This window comes from Balaenoptera borealis (genome assembly GCF_965194805.1).
Source record: "Balaenoptera borealis genome assembly, chromosome: 16".
Classification (NCBI taxonomy): Eukaryota; Metazoa; Chordata; class Mammalia; order Artiodactyla; family Balaenopteridae; genus Balaenoptera; species Balaenoptera borealis.
Window position 1 is genome coordinate 27,476,208 of NC_138872.1, and position 19,568 is coordinate 27,495,775.

General features: G+C 52.7%; 1 protein-coding gene across 10 annotated transcripts in view; it reads right to left on the reverse strand.

Annotated features, from left to right (window-relative positions):
• Nucleotides 1-3,485: 3,485 nt before the first annotated feature.
• The window catches only part of HM13 (histocompatibility minor 13), a 40,518-nt gene continuing 24,435 nt past the window's right edge, over nucleotides 3,486-19,568 (reverse strand). For 3 of the 10 annotated variants that reach the window (XM_082361451.1, XM_082361454.1, XM_082361452.1), the window contains 7 exons: nucleotides 18,615-18,698; nucleotides 13,492-13,528; nucleotides 11,092-11,194; nucleotides 6,714-6,799; nucleotides 4,818-4,964; nucleotides 4,040-4,202; nucleotides 3,486-3,918 (listed from right to left, as the gene is read on the reverse strand). In XM_082361451.1, coding sequence (XP_082217577.1) covers nucleotides 3,913-3,918; nucleotides 4,040-4,202; nucleotides 4,818-4,964; nucleotides 6,714-6,799; nucleotides 11,092-11,194; nucleotides 13,492-13,528; nucleotides 18,615-18,698 — 626 coding nt within the window. In that variant the 3' untranslated portion in view covers nucleotides 3,486-3,912. Of the gene's footprint in view, nucleotides 3,919-4,039; nucleotides 4,203-4,761; nucleotides 4,965-6,713; nucleotides 6,800-11,091; nucleotides 11,195-13,491; nucleotides 13,529-18,614; nucleotides 18,699-19,568 lie in introns of those variants that run through there. The other 7 variants (XR_014235940.1, XR_014235941.1, XM_082361453.1 and 4 more) reach the window with 4 other exon arrangements.

Genomic DNA, 19,568 nt, shown 5'->3' on the forward strand with positions numbered 1-19,568 from the left:
CAGCAGACCCAAGGCAATGTGAGCGTGTCCATTTATGAAGTGCTTTCTATGTGCCAGTCCCCTAGGATCGTCCTAGACCTGGGACATTCAACAAGTCATTCAACAAATACTGAGTGCCACGCTTTAGGTCACTGGGCCACATGCTAGGTTACAACGGTGGGGAGGAAAGCAAAGGCTCAGCCCTCCCAGAGTTTTATCTCAGTGGAGATGGCCCATCGCTGTTGCCCCATTTTCTGGGTAAGAAAACCAAGGAACAGAAGGGAAAGAAACTGACCTGAGGTCACACAGTGATAAGAAAAGAGCTGGGATAAGCAGACGCATTTTACTGGTGGGGAAACTGGGGGATAGAAAAGAGAAGTGACTTGCCCAAGGAAACCCTGATAAGTAGGCGGCTGAGCCGGCATTCCACGGCTCACAGGGTCTTGGCCGCGCCTGCGCCTGACCCCTCCCCTCAGGGGCCGGGGCCACTATGGCCCCGCCTCGCCACTCGCGTCCGCCTTCCTGGCAGCCCTGGCGGCTGTTTCCTGCCTGCGTAGCTGGGCGGGCGGCCGGCCCATCTGGCGGCCCCCGCCGGGCGGCGAGGGGAGGCGGCCCAGACTCGCTGGAGCCAGGCGCCGGCCCGGGCCCCCCTGCCCGCCTGGAGAGCCCAGGTGTGGCCGCGGCGGGGGTGGGGGTGGTGCCTTCCTTCCCGCCCGGCCCTTCCTGACGCACCCGGGCAGGATGCTGCCTCCTCCCCAACCTCCGCCTCCCACGACCCGGCCTGGAACGTGGAGGGAATCCTAGCGGTAGGAGAGCCGGGTGGGCAGGGAGCAGCAGGCCCCGCCTCTGGTCTCCACTCCTTATGAGACCCCGGGCAAGTCTTGCCCTCTTTTTGGCGTGGGGCCGGTGGCACCCCTCCTGCCTGAGGTCTTGACATTATCATTGACTTGACATTATCCATTTGTTCAGCCGTTTTAAGTCTGTCTCCCTGATCACAAGGTCAGCTGGGGAACCCGCGCTTGACCTGTGTTCCCTGCTGTGTCCAGCGGCTTGACCGATGCCCAGCTCATAGATGGTGCTGAAGCCCCAAAAGGGCATCTCAGGGCTTTACTCCCAAATTTGGAGCCACCCAGGAGGGTCTTACCCAATTCACAGCTGAGGAAACAGGACAGAGTGGGCAGGCCTGCCCGTCACATTGTGGTAGCCAGCCCTGCTGTCAGACGCTGACCCTCTCCTCCACCACCACCACAAGGCCGGGAACCCGGAATTTAGCATCCTGACTTGCATCAACACCACCTGTGGTGAACATCATGATTCTGGAAGCCAGGCACCCTGGGTTCAAATCCTCCCCTTGGGCACTTAATGTCTCTCTGCTTCAATTTCCTTTACCTGTAAAAATGATGGTACCTACCTCACAGGGCTGTTGTATCGATTACATAAATATTTCTAAAATACATAGCATAATGCTAGACACATGTGAAATACAAATGAAATAATGTACTGGAGCTCTCAGCAGGGCTGGCCTTCTCCCTTCCCCTACATTAGACCCCTCCCACCTACCATAGTCAAGGGAGACTGAGGCCACAGAGAGGGACACCTAACAAACCAGGGGCAGAATATGGGGGCTTTGGAGCAGTTTCCCAAGAATCCACTCCTACTCCAGGGTGAGGCTGGCACTAGGCCCACCCAGGGCTCTGCCCACCCCCACCTCTCCGGCGTGCAGACCCAATCCGTGCCCGGCCTGGTGCCATTTTTCCATGGGACTCTGGCTGTGGCGGTTCACATCTGGAGTCTAGACTCGGAGGCTCTGCGGGCCGGGCCTACCGCCCGGGCCGGGCCACCACTGCCCGCTGTTTGCTCAGCTGAAGCTGGTTAATTGGAATTAGAGTGGCCTCTGCAGTGCCGGCTGGCCGGCGGGCCCTGGCCGGCCGCTGCCGAGGTCTGTGGAACATCTGGCCGGGCCAGGACGGTCATTAGGTGGCAGGCGCCCGGCGCCACTGCCACCTCAGCCTCCGCCGGGGGCCGGCGGTGACTCAATGAGGCCTTTGTGGGCTCCGGGCTGCAGAACCAACCGTGCTGTGTGCCTGGGCTGCCTGCCCCATCTGCCGCCCTCAGAGAGGCCTTGTTCCAGGACCACACGGCCTCCTCTCTGGAGGCGGCTGGAGTCGGCAGAGATCCGAGAAGTCCCTGAAAGGGACCCCCTGGACTGGGAGAAGCTTTTGAGATTTCCTACCCCTCCTTTCCAGAAGGCCCGGAGAAGTTGGTAGGGACTCAGGCCCAGGGGTCTGCAGAGGAGTTGCAAAGTCCTTAGGAACTCTGGAATTTGATTCAGATTGCTCAAGGTCAAATCCACGTCTATGATTAGGTAATCTGCCTCAACTCTCTCACTTGTGCAATGGGGCTTATACTAGCACCCACAGCCTGAGAGTATGAGAATTAAGTGAAATCCTGTATTGAGGTGCTCGGTACACGTAACAGCTGCCCTTCTCTGCTCCTACCTGTGCTTTAGCTCCAAACTGTCTGGAAGCCCCTGTCATTTTCAGCCTTTAAACCTGAAGCTCAGGCAAGAGAGATCTCTGGGTGGGTGTTGAAGGTCTGAGTCTCAGGCCAGTGGCCACCCTCTCCCACATCAGTTTCTCCACCCAGTGACCCCACCCCAGGCAGGCAGATGAGGGCTGTGCCCACCCCTGGCTTGGTCCACTGGGGGTTCTCCTACAGGCCAGGGCTGCTGTCTTCAGCAAACCTTGGAGAAACCCTAGCTATGGGATCTCCAGCTCTTGGGCCTGGATGGCCTCTCGTAAACACTGGGCCCAGTCCCTCCACCCCCGCCCCCCAGCGTCTCCAGGGGCCCTGGGGGCGGCTCCTAGAATCAGGATCTTTCTGGCCTTGGCCTTATAGTAGTCATTTTGGGAACAATCTCAGGAATGGGCAGAATGGGCAGAATGGGAGCAGTGGGGCCTTCATCTCTAGGGCAACCTAGAGTCCAAGTGCTCTCCAAGCTGAAGCCGTGGGGACATCAGGATCACAGAAGATGACTTCTGCCAGCCTGCGAATAAAATCCAAACTCTTTCCTGGGGCTCACACGGCCCTGCCCATTTCCCTGGCTTTACAGATAATGATCCCCTTGCTGAGTCAGGTCAGCCTTTTGGTACCACGGCCTCCTCCCTGCAAACCTTTCCGGCAGTAGGTAATGCATCCAGCAGCTGTCCAACACCCTCACTGCCCCCAAGTATTGGGAGCAGCATGGCAGGAAAACTGGATGGCAGGGGAGCGGGCTCGAGGGCCCCCTCTTCTGGCCAGAGAGTATCCTGGGGGTGCTGAGCTGGCATACTGGCCAGGCACTGGGTGGGCATACAGGAAGGAGGGGCCCAGAGGTCAGGGCCTCAACACAGGTTGCGACGGTCCACAGTCCCCTTCCTTATAGGAAAGTCTCTGGGGTGGGAGGGTGAGACCTAGTAAACCCATTGTAAGATACTGGGTAAGAACCTTCCAGAAGCACAGTGGACTGCCCGGGCAATGGGATGAGTTTTTAATGTGAGGCAAAGCCAGTCCACAATACAAAAGTCTAAAAATCAGACCCACTTTTCCCACCTGGCACCTTGCGGGGGGTGGGGGCAGCTGGGGCTTCCTCTGCGGGCAGCGATGGGGAGGGGCAGAGCGAGGCCAGAGAAGGGGGAGAGGGGACCAGGCCCCGGAGGCCCCGCTGGAGGGAGCCTGCTGCCCCTGCCCCTCTCCTGGAGCTGCCGGTCCCCTTCAGCAGGACTGCGGCCGTGCGGGCCCGTGGGGGGGGACCACCCCGCCCGTGTGTCTGGCCCTCAGAGGGTCAGGCACCAGCCGCATCATTTCTCCTTCTTCTCCAGCCCCTTCGATGTTGAGGCCTCTGTTCCCTCTTTGGATTCTGTCACTGCTGCTGGATCCTTAGGATTTGACTCCTCATAACTGACCAAAAGAACAAAACAACGACGACGACACATTTAGAGGAGGGAAGAGCAGAATCTTTGTGCCCCACCTCCCACCATCGCGGGGAAACCCCTGGGCGCACACATCCTCGGCCCAGCACCTTCCAGGACTCGGCCCGGCCCCGCTGTGCGCCCTCCTCAGACAGGCTGCCTGCTCCGCTTTCTCTGTGCCTGGTGGTGCCAAGAGGTGGCAAGGGCAGCGGCAAACGGGAGAGGTTGGGCTTGGGCTTGTGAAGACCAATTTTAAGCTTCTTGAACCTTCCACTGGAGAGAATGGGGGAAAAAAGGGGCAGCCAGGATGAGGCTACGGGAGATGCGCTGCCTCCCAGGGCACACGGCAGGAGTCACAGCTCAGGCCCAGGGGTGCGGGCAGGCAGGGGGCTGCTCTACTGGCAAGTGGCAGGGTGCCACTCTCCCAGGCGGACACCCTGCTTAACTCTTACTAGGGGCTCCACTTATTGAGCAAGTGAGCTCATGCCAAGAACCATACTCACATTTCCTTACCAGATCAACCCCACAAGGCAGGCACGTGCCCACTTACAGATGAACAGAGAGGTTTCCGAGAGAGGAAAGTGACTTGCCCAAGGCTACACATATACGGAGAGTGGTAACAGTGTCTACTGCTGTATGACAAGGGCTGCTGACACCCACTGTCACATAAGCCCCACCGTACTGGTGAGGACACCAGGGTTCTGGGGCCCTGCTCCCCCACCCTGCGGCTGGGCACTGTGACTGCCTGGTGGTGGGGGAGGAGCTGCCTCTTGCCGCCTGCCCCTGGCAAGCCTCCCTGCCCTGTACACTGGAGCTGGGGTGTCTGCCCTACCTTGGGCCCCAGGGCAGTGGGGGGAAGTGGGCAGGTGGGCACCCGCTGGGCATTACATGGCGCTGGGATTCTGCGGGCGCCGGCGGCGAGGGCCAGCTAGCTTCTGCTGCATGGAGTCCGCCAGGCTGGCTGGGGAGCCCGAGACTGTGGGGAAGTGGGTGAGCCTCGGGGTATGAGGCAGGATTTCCGCTGAGGACTCGTAGCTGTGTGAGAGACAGACAGAGAGACAGAAAAAAGAGATGGAGAGGAAGAGACTAAGGGAGGACAGAGACTTCTCTTCCAAGGAGCAGGGAGCAGAACTGGGTCTTACTTTTATCTATCTCTGCACTTTCAGGCTCTGTGGAAAGAAGCCAGTGTTACTTGGAGAACAAAGAAAAAAAGATGCACCTACATAGGGGGACACTCTGCAAAAGAACTAGGATGCCCTAGATGTATACGTGCTGCTGCGGAAACATCTCTCAGATACACCCTTGTGTGAAAAATCAAGATGCAGAATGCTCCAAGAATGCCACCATCTGCACAAGAATGTGTACACACACACGTGCTTTTAGGTGCAGAGATGTCTCTGAATGTCCAGGGACAGAGCTGGCCTCTGGGGGTGGCTGAGGTCTGAGGGGTTGTCCCTCTCATGCTATGGAATTTTTTTTTTTTTCATGCTGTGGAATTTTGACCGATGTGCATGTGTTACCTATTTAAAAAGAAGTAAATGAATTAAAAAAAAAAAAGGAGAGTGCCAATAAAAAGAAAAGTAAAACCAAAGATAAGGTGGAGAATTAGGGAGAGAGATGGGCAGAAAGAGAAGAGAGAGACCATTTGCTTTATCACCTCAATCTAAGAACCTCGTGTGGAGTGGGGGACAGAAAGGTGGGGCACCCATGTGGGCGAACATTTAGAGAAACCAAGCACCAAGTGGTTAAAGGCAGGCACCCTCTGTCCTGGCGGGGGAGGTGACCCCAAGTGGGGGCTGGGAGCCGAGGGTGAGGGTAGGGACTGAGCTCAGGGCTCAGGTCCCACCCCTGCCCCCAGAGCTCCCCCAGATCTGCCCCCAAGTTCACCCCCAGCCTTGCCTCAGAGTCCACAGGGCTTTGCCAGGCCGGGAGCCACGAGCAGGCAGGTTGGGAGCCTGGGGCTCCTAGGAAGGGCAGAGGCAGGTACGGGGGAGGGGTGAGTCACAGGTTCCCCGGCAGGCAGCCAGGTGCACCGAAGGCTCTGGCAGGCGCTCGAGGGACAACCGGGAGGCCAGGCAGGTGGAGCTGGGTGGAGGCCCCCGAGTGGGCAGCTTCAGTTGCAGCTGGCAGCTATTTCTGGGTCCCTGGTGGGTGGGGTCAGTGCTGCTGGGGAGCAGACACCTGTCGGAGTCATGCAGGCCTTGCGGTCAGGTGGGGCTGATCATCGGTGTGGCACGTGTGCGGACGGCCATGGGGAAGGGGTATGTGTGCGACTGAGACAGAGAGAAAGCAGCTAGCTGTGGGTTACAGCCACAGAGGCGACTGGATGGGGACTGACACTTGACTTCTAATAGGGCATTTCCATCACACTAGGGTCCCCTCTATTACTCACGTGTAGAAACTGAGGCTGGAGGAGGGGAAGGACATGCCTGAAGTCACATGGCAGCAGAGTCAGGGATGGGAACCCAGGGTTCCCAACAGTGGGGCAGCCTGGGGGGGGCATCTACACCAGCCAGTTCCTTCTCAAGACTCAGCTGGCATCTGGGTGTGGGGGCTGCCTCGAGAGCCCCAAGGCCTTGCCCTCCCCTGGCTCCTGGCCCCCAGGAGGGTTCCGCTGGTGCCCGCGGGCCTGGCACCCATGTGCTGGTGGAAAGGGAGAGGGGTAAGGCCGGTGGTGGGAACAGTGCTCCCCTGGAGACATGTACCAACAGCCCTGGCAGGCTCCACTAGCTGCCTGCAGGTGCACCTGTGCCATGCAGACTTCTGCCCCCTGCCGCCTCTTACCTGAACATCTCTGTCACTTCTCCCTTGGCCAGTGCCACCAGGACAGGAAAGCCGATGCAGGCGGGGACCAGGTACAGGAGCGCAGGCTGAGAGAGAACACAGGCTGGTGAGGCAATGATGGGCAGGGCACACGCTCAGGGCTGTGCCCATCACCCCAACCCTCTCCTGGGTGTGACTGAGGGACACTGACTGCCCAGGTTCACAGAGCAAGTCAGTGGCTGGGCCCAAACCCAGGGCTCCTGACTCCAGACCAGGGCTGTTCTTCTCTGGGAGGGAACACAAGAAACCCAAAGAAACTCAAGTATGCAGGGCTTTAAGGGCGCCCATGAGTCTGGATGGCAGCATCCCAACTGCCCACGACATCAGGTTCCAACTTGCAACCTCCTGAGTTGGTCCTATTCCCAGAGACCCTGCTTGCCTAGGTCTGGGGCTGGAAGTCTGCACTTTTAACAACGCTCCAGGAGATGCTGTTAGAATGACAATGATTACGACATAGCTGCTACGGATGGAGTACTTTCTGTGGCCTGGATTGAGGTCACCCAACTGGTCATTGGCTCCACCGGGATTCATGCCCAGGTGGTCTGGGCCCAGAGCCTGTGAGGAAACTCCTGGTGAAGCTGGGTCTGGAGGATGGGACAATTACACTACCAGGCCCTACTCCCAGAGTACCTACTGTGTGCACCGAGCTCAGCCTCTGGGGAGCGCTTCAGTCCATCTCTACACCCGCTGCGACCATCCTCCTTGTGTACGGAAGGAAGGCTGACGCTTCGGGAGGAGAGGGGGTAGCCCAGGCCTTGGAGGCCTAAATGGCAAACTGGAGGTTGAACTTGGGCACCCCCCAGACTCCAAAGCCATTCTTCTCCTTGCAGCATCTGAAAGCTGGACCTCATGCTACTGATCAACCCTCCATGGCCCCCAATGCTCCCAGCAGCCTGAAGTCCCCATGAGATGTGACCCCTGCTTCCTTCTCCAACCTCACCTGCCCTGCCCTACTCTGGCCACACGGGTCTCATTTTGGTCCTCCTTGTCACCTGAAGCTACAGGACCTCTGCACGTGCCGTTTCTGGGATGTTCTTCCCACCCGTGCCTAGGTTCCTCCTCCACCAGACCTCAGCTCAGCTGTTACTTCTGGGCGGCAGCCTTTGCTTGCATGGAGTCAGGCCCTCTTGCTGCACACTCTCAGCCCCCCCACTCCCCCTGCAATTCTTCACAACATTCTCTGGCAACTTGGACTGACACGTCCCTGTGCCATTGTAGGCTGGAGTTTGTCTTCTGTTACGCTGTCAGCTCCATGAGGGCAGGCTCCACAGCTGTCTTGTTCGCTGCTGTATTCCTGGTACTCAGATGAGGGCCTGGTAAATACTAAGCCAATGGCTTCCTCACAGATGCTCACAAAATTAAGGGGGTGTCCTGGAGATAACTAGGGTGAGGGTGAAGGAGACATCATTCCAAAGGCAAAGCCAGCCCCTGGCTAGAGAACAGGGCTCCACAGTCTCCTGAGGCTGACCATCAGACCATTTCCTGGCTCCTGCCATGGGTGAGCTGTGAACTACCCCACTTCATATATATTATCCTTAAAACTAATAACACCCTAATCATTTGGATCTGAGTTTTACAGATGATGCTATTGAGGTTCAGAAGGAAATGACTTGCCTGAGGTCACACAGGGTGTTAAGTGGCTGAGTTGGGATTTGAACTTGGGCAGCTGAGCTTCTTCTCCTGCATCAGGTCTTTGCTATGAGATAGGCTTTGGGCCAAGAATGATAGAAATCACAACGACAAAGGTGTGCACCAAGACTTGTGAGAGGCAGCCAAAGCAGTACTCAGGGGAAAATCTGTAACCTTAAGTATATTTACTAGAAAGACTGGAAATAAACAATCTCAGTTTTCAAATCATGAAGCCAGAAAAAGAATAAAATAAACACCCCCAAAGTAGGAAGAAAATAATAAAGGCAAGGCAAAAATTAATGAAATAAAAATAAAACAAATACAAACTGATTAAAATTTAATTTCTGAAAAGTAGATCACTTTTTCTGAAGATCAGAGGAGAAAAAAGGATCTGCCCTAAATCACACAGTTGGTCAGGATACAGACCCAGGTTCCTCTGTCTCTAAGTCCAGCATATTTTCTTCACCAAGGCCAGGCTGGGCAAAATAGAAGGCTTCCCAGGAGGAGGGTGAGAAGAAGTTTGGCCCCACCATGGCCTGCCTCACTTAAGAGCTGGCAGCAACTGAGGGGCTCCTTTGGGAAGAAGTGAGTTTGCTTAGTATCACAGGGATACAAACCTATTCTTTTTTTTCCTCTCAAGGCACCAGGGAACCTCTCCAAAGAAAGTCAGTGCTAAGGAGAGGATGGGATGTACAGCTCGGGGCAGTGAGCTGGGGGTCAGGACTCCTGCCCCTCCATCGTGCCTTGGCTTTGCTGTGTGACCACAGATAAACCACTTTCCTTTCTGGGCTTCCCCCTCCGTCTGTATGATGAGGACACCTGATCATCATTAAAGGCCTTTCTAGGAGGCTGCTAGTCCTGGCTTGGAGTGCATTTTTGATAGAAGCCAAATGGGAGCACAGAGGCAGAGGTGACCCCTACCTAGGGAACTGCTCGCACTGGGACTGCCTATGTCTTGGAGAGGGAGAAGGAGCTCAAAGAACAGGTTTCCCTTGTGTCCCGATCCCCATCCCAAAAAAGATTTTCAGAGAGATGCCCATGTGGATGACTGGGGAGAACAGCTGAGCTGCTGCTGGGGAGTAGCAGATGCCTGAGACCAGGAGTCTAGGGCTCCAGCCAGGTCTCAGCTTGACTTGCTCTGTCACCCAGGGAAGGTTCCTTTTCTCTCTCCCACATAGAGGACCACCCCTCCCACCTCTGCCCTGAGCCTGTGTGAGAGCTCCCAATGGAGCCTTCTCTGAGTCTAGCCCAGGCAGAAGGCAAGCCTGCCACCTGGTGGCCCTCTGTGGAATAGCTCTGGGCTTGGACCCTCACGGGACTGACAGCTGGAGAAGAGACCTCCAAGGAGGCCCAAGCACTCTCTGCGCCCTCCTTGCCAAGTGCATGTCCCTCTCAGCTTGCGGAGCTGCCAAGGCCATTTGGGGCAGAAGTGAATGAGAGGTGCTTCCCCACTGGTTCTTGGTTTCTCTATGGGCCAGGGGACCTTGGACCTTCCGTAAAACATTAGTATCGATTTCACAGACATTGTAGATATGAAAATATTTTAAGGACTAAATGAGTTAATGAGCGAGAGGGTTTAGCACAGTGCCTGGCACAGAGTAACTGGCCAGCAGCTCTTGTGATTAATTTAAATGTGGCTTCTCTATGGCCGGTGCCCTGGGGAAGGGGGAAGGGAGGAGGAGGAGGGGAGGATGGAGGGGGTACAGTAATACTAACTGGGCCAGGCATGGTTCTGAGCACTTCACTTATATTAACTCATTTCACCCTCAGACGACCCCAAGGTGGCTACTATTATTTATCTTCATTTTCTGTTTTCATGAATCAATGAGGAATCCTGAGTATAACTTCAGCAACTTGCCCAGAGTCCTGCAAAAGCAGACGGTGGAGCCTGGATTCACACCACGGCTCCCTTAGCCTCCGCTCCACATTGCCTCTCCCATGGCCGGGGGTTCAGAGCCTGGGCTTGGTCTTCACGTGACACAGGTTTGAATCCTGGCTCCACCACACACTTGCCACGTAGCACCTGAACTCCAGTTCCCTCATCTGTTCACAGGATCCTCGTGAAGTACTGAGCAGAGCCTGACACATGGGGAGTGCTCTTATTTCCAGTAGAGAGCAACCTTGTCTGCTGGCTTTCCCCTCCCCAGCTCCTCTTCTCCAGGCCACACTGACAGCTTTCAGCTCCAGCCCAGCCTGGTTCACTCTGTGGCAGCTCAGTACCCATCTAGGTGGGAGAAGGGGGCAGAGCCTGGCCTGCTTGGGGAGTGATGGAAGGGGGGCCCTGACATCCTATCACTTACCTGGTGGGTGGACAATGGGCTGAGACCCCCAACACCCACCTGATCCCGTTCTTCTGTCTGCTCCCACTACCGAGGCTGAGAAGCCATGGCCACGTTACAGCTGGGGCCCAGTGACACTGATCTGTCCCAGGAGATGTGGGCAAAAATCTGCTGAGAGGACTCGGAGAAAGGTGTCGCCTTCCTGATGAAGGCGACAGGCATGCTGGCATCCTTCCTCCTTCTCCTCCTTGCCACCAGTGTGCATGTGCTGCCTGAAGTAGGGCAGTCACCTTGCAACGACCACAGGTGAAAAGGCCAAGAGAATCAGACACTCTTGCTCTACACCACTGGACTGCCTGCATGTGGGACAAGTAAGTGCCCATCACTTGCAATGAAAGCACTCCCGATACACCGAGGACAGTCATGCTCACCTGGGCGTGTTTGAAGATGTGCATGATGAAGATGGTCAGGCCCAGGCCGAAGATGTAGGCTGCAAAGCTGGTGTAGAAGTAGGTGTGGGTGTTCTTCTTCAAGCTTCAGTGATGATGTGGGGAGAGAGGAGGGTGAGATTGAGGCACTGCAGAGCAACAGTGAGGAGGAGGGGAGCTGGGGAAGACCCTGGAGGCTGTGTCGGGTGGCTGAGCTCTGGGCCGGGGGCTTGGAGGTGGGCATGCACTCTGATTCTGCCCCAGCTAAGTGTCTTTGGACCAGTCACTTTCCTTCTTTCAGCCTCAGTTTACTCATCTGCAAAATGGGAAAACCACAAGCCATCTCCCTAGTGGTTGTTGAATATCAAATGCTATAACCTAGAACAGTGGCTAGGAAGCTCAGGCCAGCATAAAAATCACCTGGACAGCATGTTAAAAAAATACAGAGCTGTATGGGAGTTCCCTGGTGGCCTAGTGGTTAGGATTCTGGGCTTTCAGTGCCGTGGCCGGGTTCAATCCCCGGTCGGGGAACTGAGATTCCGCAAGCCACGCAGCACGGCCAAAAAAACAAAACAAAAACAAAAGAAACACCCAGAGTTCTAGGTCCAATTCCCAGGGAGTTGGATCTAATAGGTCTGGGGACCTGCATTTTTTTTTTTTTTTAAATTTCGTAATTTTAGTTTTGGTTTTTTTTTTAAAAATTGAAGTATAGTTGATTTATAATATCGTGTTACTTTCAGGTGGAAAGCACCGTGATTCAGATATATATATGTATATATATATAAATATTCTTCTTCAGATTCACTTCCCTTACAGGTTATTACAAAATATTAAGTATAGTTCCCTGTGCTATACAGTAGGTCCTTGTTGGTTTGGGGATCTGCATTTTGAATCTGATACAGGTGGATCATGCTTTGAGGAACACTGATACAGAAACTGTACAGCCAAGTTCTTTTAAGCGCAGTGGAGCTAATAGTTCAGTAACTCGCTGTGAATACTGAATGGATGCTGATTACATGGATAGAACGCCAGTGGCTTCCTGGGAGATTCACCCAAGATCAGCTTCAGAAGAGCTGACCCGTGCAACCTGGCATTGCCATCACTTGATGCCCTTTCACAATGCCAGCTCAGGACCTTTGCCTGTGTCCAGCAACATGTGTGGAATGAATGAGTACTTCTGATGCCCTTCCCTCCTTACCCTGGCAGCTTCTGAGCCTGGAGCTGCCAGTACACTGAGACCTGTCCTGTTGTGCAGCCTGGAGGGTAACGGATTCCCTTTGGGAATGTCACGCAGATTCTGGAACCATCTCGGAAGGACTTGCCTATCCTGCAAGTCCAGGCCAGGAATGAGATCCTTCCTCCGAGGGTGCTGCCAGCTGAATCTGTATCTCTAGCAAATGGCCTGGAGACTCCCGTGGGTTGCTCTTTGTATTACCTCTGAACATCTAGGGGCAGAGCAGCTGGCAAAGATGTGCTTCTACTTACAGACTGGCCAGGTCCCTTCCAAAGGCTCCACAGTGGCACTACCCAAATAACCCAGATCTACGTCAGTGAGGAAAAGTTAAAGTTTCACATGCAACTTGGATTTCCATGACACTGGCACTGAGTTTCTCACTACCACTTTCAACACTATTACTGTTTTGGCAACTATTGGACCCAAGGAGATTAAGAAAAGTTCATAAACCACCTCAAAATTAAGCGCACACACAGCAAGCCCTCCACTGGGAAGACTGAGCACCACCTACTGGTGGCAGGCCCGGCTGACCAGGTGCATTAACTCGGTGTGACCTTTTCTGAGTTTTAAGGGGTGGCTCCACTTGGCCCCCTTCCCTCGCCCTTGTGCTCACTTTCTACAATGGGCTGAAAATGTCTGAGTAAGGAGAGGGTGCGGAACAGCTAGAGCAGCTGGGACACGGTGACCTGACCCCGGGCTGATAAAAAGCGATAATGATGACGACGGAGCCTGCAGCTGGACTTCCCTGGGAGCCGCTGAGGTCAGCCTGTGCTCAGCACTCCCTCCACATCTTCTCGGTCAGCCCCAGGCAGGAGCTCCTGTTTACTACTAACTTAAGGATGAGAAACCTTCCCTCAGAAAGGTCAGTTCACTTGCCAAGATCACACGGTGAGAAAGCTCTATGGGTACCACCAGGACCCTCTGGGTTTAAATCTCACTCTGTGATTCATACCTCGCCCCACTCTCTCCAGGCTCTTTGAACACTTAGAACCTCAAGATGCAAAACGCAGATAAAATCGGAATTGCCCTGGCTGCTGTGGGGGTGGAAGGTGTGGTCCCGAGTTACCTCCTTTGGGCTCCTGGAAGCTGAAGAACCCCAGAGAACCTCCCTGCCCAGGGGAGGCCCCTCACTTGTGGAACCTGAGCATTAGCGTGCCTAAGCGGCTTACCTGATGTCAAAACGCAGCAGCAAGGCGATGAAGATTCCTGCGGGGAGAAAGCCAAGTTAGACAGTGGTAGAGGAGGAGCAGGGTAGTCAGCTAATATGCAACTGGGTCCCCACTTGTTCTCAGCCACGGAGCAATCATCAGGGGTCAAGGGTGTGGCTGACACTGCTAACTGCCAGCAGAAATCCCGTTTCTCTACCTTCAGGCCACCTGGAACAATGAGACGGTCCCAGGATTTTGCTTTGGTCTGGGACCACGTTGACCTGGCACCTCATAGCACCACAGTGTGGCACACTGGCCCACTCTACCAAACATTTATAGGGTGCCTAAGCACTAGGCACTGTACGCAATACAGGGGGAAGCAAAACCACTGCTCTCAGAGCCCAGCCGAGGGGGCAGGGCATGCTGATCGAATATTAACAAAAATCAATGTAAGTAATCGGAAAAGAAGAAGTAAAGCTGTCACTGTTTGCAGATGACATGATACTATACATAGAGAATCCTAAAGATGCTACCCGAAAACTCCTAGAGCTAATCAATGAATTTGGTAAAGTAGCAGGATACAAAATTAATGCACAGAAATCTCTTGCATTCCTATACACTAATGATGAAAAATCTGAAAGAGAAATTAAGGAAACACTCCCATTTACCATTGCAACAAAAAGAATAAAATACCTTGTAATAAACCCACCTAAGGAGACAAAAGACCTGTATGCAGAAAACTATAAGACACTGAGGAAAGAAATTAAAGATGATACAAACAGATGGAGAGATATACAATGTTCTTGGATTGGAAGAATCAACATTGTGAAAATGACTGTACTACCCAAAGCAATCTACAGATTCAATGCAATCCCTATCAAACTACCAATGGCATTTTTCGCAGAACTAGAACAAAAAATTTCACAATTTGTATGGAAACACAAAAGACCCCGAATAGCCAAAGCAATCTTGAGCAAGAAAAATGGAGCTGGAGGAATCAGGCTCCTGGACTTCAGACTATACTACAAAGCTATGGTAATCAAGACAGTATGGTACTGGCACAAAAACAGAAATGTAGATCAATGGAACAGGATAGAAAGCCCAGAGATAAACCCATGCACATATGGTCACCTTACCTTTGATAAAGGAGGCAAGAACATACAATGGAGAAAAGACAGCCTCTTCCATAAGTGGTGCTGGGAAAACTGGACAGCTACATGTAAAAGAATGAAATCAGAACACTCCCTAACACTATACACAAAAATAAACTCAAAATGAATTAAATACCTAAACGTAAGACCAGACACTACAAAACTCTTAGAGGAAAACATAGGCAGAATACTCTATGACATAAATCACAGCAGCATCCTTTTTGACCCACCTCCTAAAGAAATGGAATAAAAACAAAAATAAACAAATGGGACCTAATGAAACTTAAAAGCTTTTGCACAGCAAAGAAAAACATAAACAAGATGAAAAGACAACCCTCAGAATGGCAGAAAATATTTGCAAACCAAGCAACTGACAAAGGATTAATCTCCAAAATTTACAAGCAGCTCATGCAGCTCAATATCAAAAAAAACAAACAACCCAATCCAAAAATGGCCAGAAGACCTAAATAGACATTTCTCCAAAGAAGATATACAAATTGCCAACAAACACATGAAAGGATGCTCAACATCACTAATCATCAGAGAAATGCAAATCAAAACTACAATGAGGCATCACCTCACACCAGTCGGAATGGCCATTATCAAAAAATCTAGAAACAATAAATGCTGGAGAGGGTGTGGAGAAAAGGGAACCCTCTTGCACTGTTGGTGGGAATGTAAATTGATACAGCCACTAAGGAGAAGAGTATGGAGGTTCCTTAAAAAACTAAAAACAGAACTACCATACGACCCAGCAATCCCACTACTGGGCATATACCCTAAGAAAACCATAATTCAAAAAGAGTCATGTACCACAATGTTCACTGCAGCTCTATTTACAATAGCCAGGACACGGAAGCAACCTAAGTGTCCATCAACAGATGAATGGATAAAGAAGATGTGGCACATATATACAATGGAATATTACTCAGCCATAAAAAGAAACGCAACTGAGTTATCTGTAGTGAGGTGGTTGGACCTACAGTCTGCCATACAGAGTGAAGTAAGTCAGAAAGAGAAAAACAAATACCGTATGCTAACACATATATATACGGAATGTAAAAAAAAAAAAAAAAGGCTCTGAAGAACGTAGGGGGGCAGGACAGGAATAAAGATGCAGACGTAGAGAATGGACTTGAGGACACGGGGAGGGGGAAGGGTAAGCTGAGATGAAGTGAGAGACTGGCATGGACATATATACACTACCAAATGTAAAATAGGTAGCTAGTGGGAAGCAGCCGCATAGCAAAGGGAGATCAGCTTGGTGCTCTGTGACCACCTAGAGGGGTGGGATAGGGAGGGTGGGAGGGAGGTGCGAGAGGGAGGGGATATGGGGATATATGTATATGTATAGCTGATTCACTTCGTTATACAACAGAAACTAACACACCACTGTAAAGCAATTATACTCCAATAAAGATGTTAAAAAAAAAATCAATGTAAGACTGTGCCTGTGAAAGGGTGCTTCCTGTGTCATGGGAAGGTCTATCATGGGATGAGACCCAGGCTGGGGGGAGGTGAGGAGGAAGGAGGAATTCTCTGAGGAAGTGACACTTGCCAGGGAGAGGGAACAGCGTGTGCAAAGAGGAAAGAGGGCTCAGGAGGTGTGGCAGGGGTCAAGGAGCCAGTAAGGCTGCAGCCCAGAGCAGGAGATGCTGGGGATGGACCAGCCATGCAGGGCCCCATGGGCACGAGAGGAGTGGGAGTAAGGGGACACACTGGAAGAATTCTAAGTGGGAGAATAACCTAAAAAGATTTTGAAAAAGGCCCCCATGGCAGTTGCTTGGCTGGAGGGAGAAAGAGTAGGAGCAAGCAGACCACTGGGAGGTCCTGCAGGAGCTGAGGCAGGGACAGTGAACTCTGTCCACCCACTGCACTATTTGCACTTCAAAACTGAGCCCAGTCACGCTGGAAACCTGAGTCCCTGAGACACAGCCAGCCAGTCCGGCCTCTGCATGTTGCACACACGTCCATCTGTGTGTCTGTCTCCCTGACTTATCTTTGGGCTCAGACAGAGCAGGGCTGAACCTCATTCAGTTGAGAGCAGGTTCTCAGGAGCCAAAACATTCTGTGCTCATCAGAAGCACTGACTGGCAACATGTGATTAATTTCAAAGAGGAAAATGAGTTAGTCCTCCCTGAAGACTGTGAGTAGGGAGCTGGTGGGTGCTGAGAACAGACAAATGCTGCCGTTCTGGAAACAAAACTGGGAACTCAGTGGCCCCTGGAAGCTGAATTCTACAACTGTTCAACTAATCCACGGGCCAGAGCTCCCAAGAGCTTTTACTCACAATAACGCATCTGATCCTCAAAGCAACACCCCACAACCCATTCTTCCTTCAAGATCATCCCCGAGGCTCTGTGAGGGTGCAGTAACTCACACTGACTGTGACTGCTCAAAAGACTGATACACAGGAATATGGGGATATGCAGAGATGTCCCATGCAGGCCTCAAGCCCAGAACCACTCAACAAGGACAGTGGGGAAGTCTGCGGGTGCCTGTGACAGACCCTCCCCTGCAGGGCGAGATGAATGCTTTATGGGACTCAGTTTCTTCAGTCTGATGGAGCTGCTTCCCTCCTCCCAGCACCACAGGCTATGGGAACACCTGGCTTCAAGACCATGGCCCCACGGCCTTAGGCAAGTCTCTCTCAACCTCAGTTTCCTCATCAGTAACATGGAAACACCCTCTACCTCATCGGGCTGCCAGAAGTAGCAAAGATAACATATTAAAAAACACCCAGCATAGTGCTTGGCCAACAACAGGTGCTTGACAAATGATAGTTCTGGGACTATCTTATTATTGTTATTACTGTCATAAAAGCAGTTCTGATAATATAACCTTTTTTGCAGTCAGATAGACCTGGTCTGAGTCTTGGCCCTTTTGCTTGCTAGTGTGTGAATTTACCTTAAGTCCCTTCATTTCTGAGCCTCAGTTTCCTCACTGGCACAAGAGAGAAAGCCTTTGCTTCACCATCATACGTAACACAAAAGGAAGGTATCACAAGTGCCTGTACCATGCCAGCTTACTAGCAGAACTGCTATTATGTCCTACACTGGAAAATAAATTGGCTTTTAATTTGTTCCAAACTTTCTTCTTTTAAGCAAGCACCAGGGGTGCTTCTAATCCTCTGACTCTGAGCCTCTGGGACTAGGGGAGTAAGAGTGCTCTTTGGATGTTCCGTGCCCCTGTCACCAGGCCTGGATCTCGCAGACACACAGCATCCAAGCCTCAGCCATTTCAGCTGCCCTCAGAGAGGCAGCTCAGCTTTGCCCCCAGGTAGTTCGGGCTGCAGGCTGCCAGGGACGTATGTCCACGCTCAGACCTGCACACGGGGCACCTGTCCCTGTATCCACAGGTACGCTGACTAGCACCCACACGTAGATAATGGGCTCAGAGGCCAGCTCGTGCAGTCAAGCAGGTGCGTGCCACCTGTCCCTCTGCTAAGACTGCAGACAAAGGAGCCCACAGCCATGGTGCCCCGTGTCCACACACAGTGCATGTTCTCCCTGGAGCCCTCCCAGCACTGGGGAGAGGAGGACCAAGGGGACTGTGGCAGTTCTAGCACATTTGTTTACCTGAAAACACTGGGAAGGGGTGTGTACACGTGCAAGTGTGTGAGGGGATCAGATTCCTTTAACACTGCGACAGAACGTGCTTTTTTAGAGTGTGTTTCAGTCTGTCAAATACGTTTATTTCTGTAGCTCTTGAGTAATGTCTGCTCACCCAGTCAGAAGCTCCGTGAGGGGCAGTCTTGCTCACCACTGTCCCTCCAGTGCCCAGCCCAGGGCCTGGCCCAGGACCGGCACTCCACAACGTGTGCTGAGGTGGACCCTTTCACCAGACCCCCGGGCAGGGGGCGGGGGGATCTCCCAGCCTAATCCTTTCTCCTTCCCTCTCCTGGTGGGTAAGGCTGTGTTTCACAGGACTCCTCCTTCTCCAGGGAAGCCCCCTCCACCCTTTGCACTGTGGCCCCCACCTCAGCCAGGTCACCTGGAATGACGATGTCTCCGAGTCCCAGCATGGCAAAATTGTCCGCTTCCAGGCCCTTCTCCAGCAGATCCTGGGGAAACACCACTGCAGGGGGAGGCAGGGATGCGAGGAGGTGGTGAGAGCCCAGCTCACTCTGACTCCTAGCCCTCCACCTCTGGTGTATGGAACTTACACACTTGCATTTCTGGGTGGGGGGATGGGAACGGGGAGCTGAGAGGATGTCGAAGGGCTGAAGGGCAATGTCTCCATCTGGAATCACAGCTGGTTAGAGCAGGGAAGAATCTAGGATCACATAGGCTAAAGGTTTAATGCCTTTATTCAGCTGTAACTCACATGTCATACAATTTCAATGCCCTTTTATAGCTAGAACTCTGGTTAAATGGGATTGACCCGAAAGCCTAGTATATAAAAGATCAAACAGCCCACATGGTGCTGGCATCTAATAGGCTTTGCATCTCACTGCAGCTGGGGTGTGGACAGACCCTTGCTCTGAAGCAGGGAGAGCTTGGGCTACAGGTTGTTTCTGTTATCTGCTGAGGGTGAAGAAGTCACATAGCTATAAATTCCTTGCTTAGAGCCCCTTACTCAGAAATGCTGCTGGCCAGCTTGTTTGAATAAATACAGATTGAGAGAAATGCCTCCCTGTATGTCCAGTTATGGCAAGAGGTAGCTGTAGCTGGATTTTATCCATGGGGGCCTGGAGCAGAGAGCAGTTATGTGTGGGCTTCAGGGTCAGACTGTGTGGGTCTCAATCCTGGCTCTGCTGTGTGACTGCACAGGTTACTTAACTGCTCTGGGTCTTGGTTGTCTCACCTACAAAATGGGTACAACAGCTGAACTGACCCCATAGGGTTGTGGTGAGGATTAGGTGATTTGCACACATTGTTAACTGCTCCTCATGCCTTCTTTACTAACCCAGTCCTGCTTTTGTGGGGGGCTGCCCTCCCAGGGGAT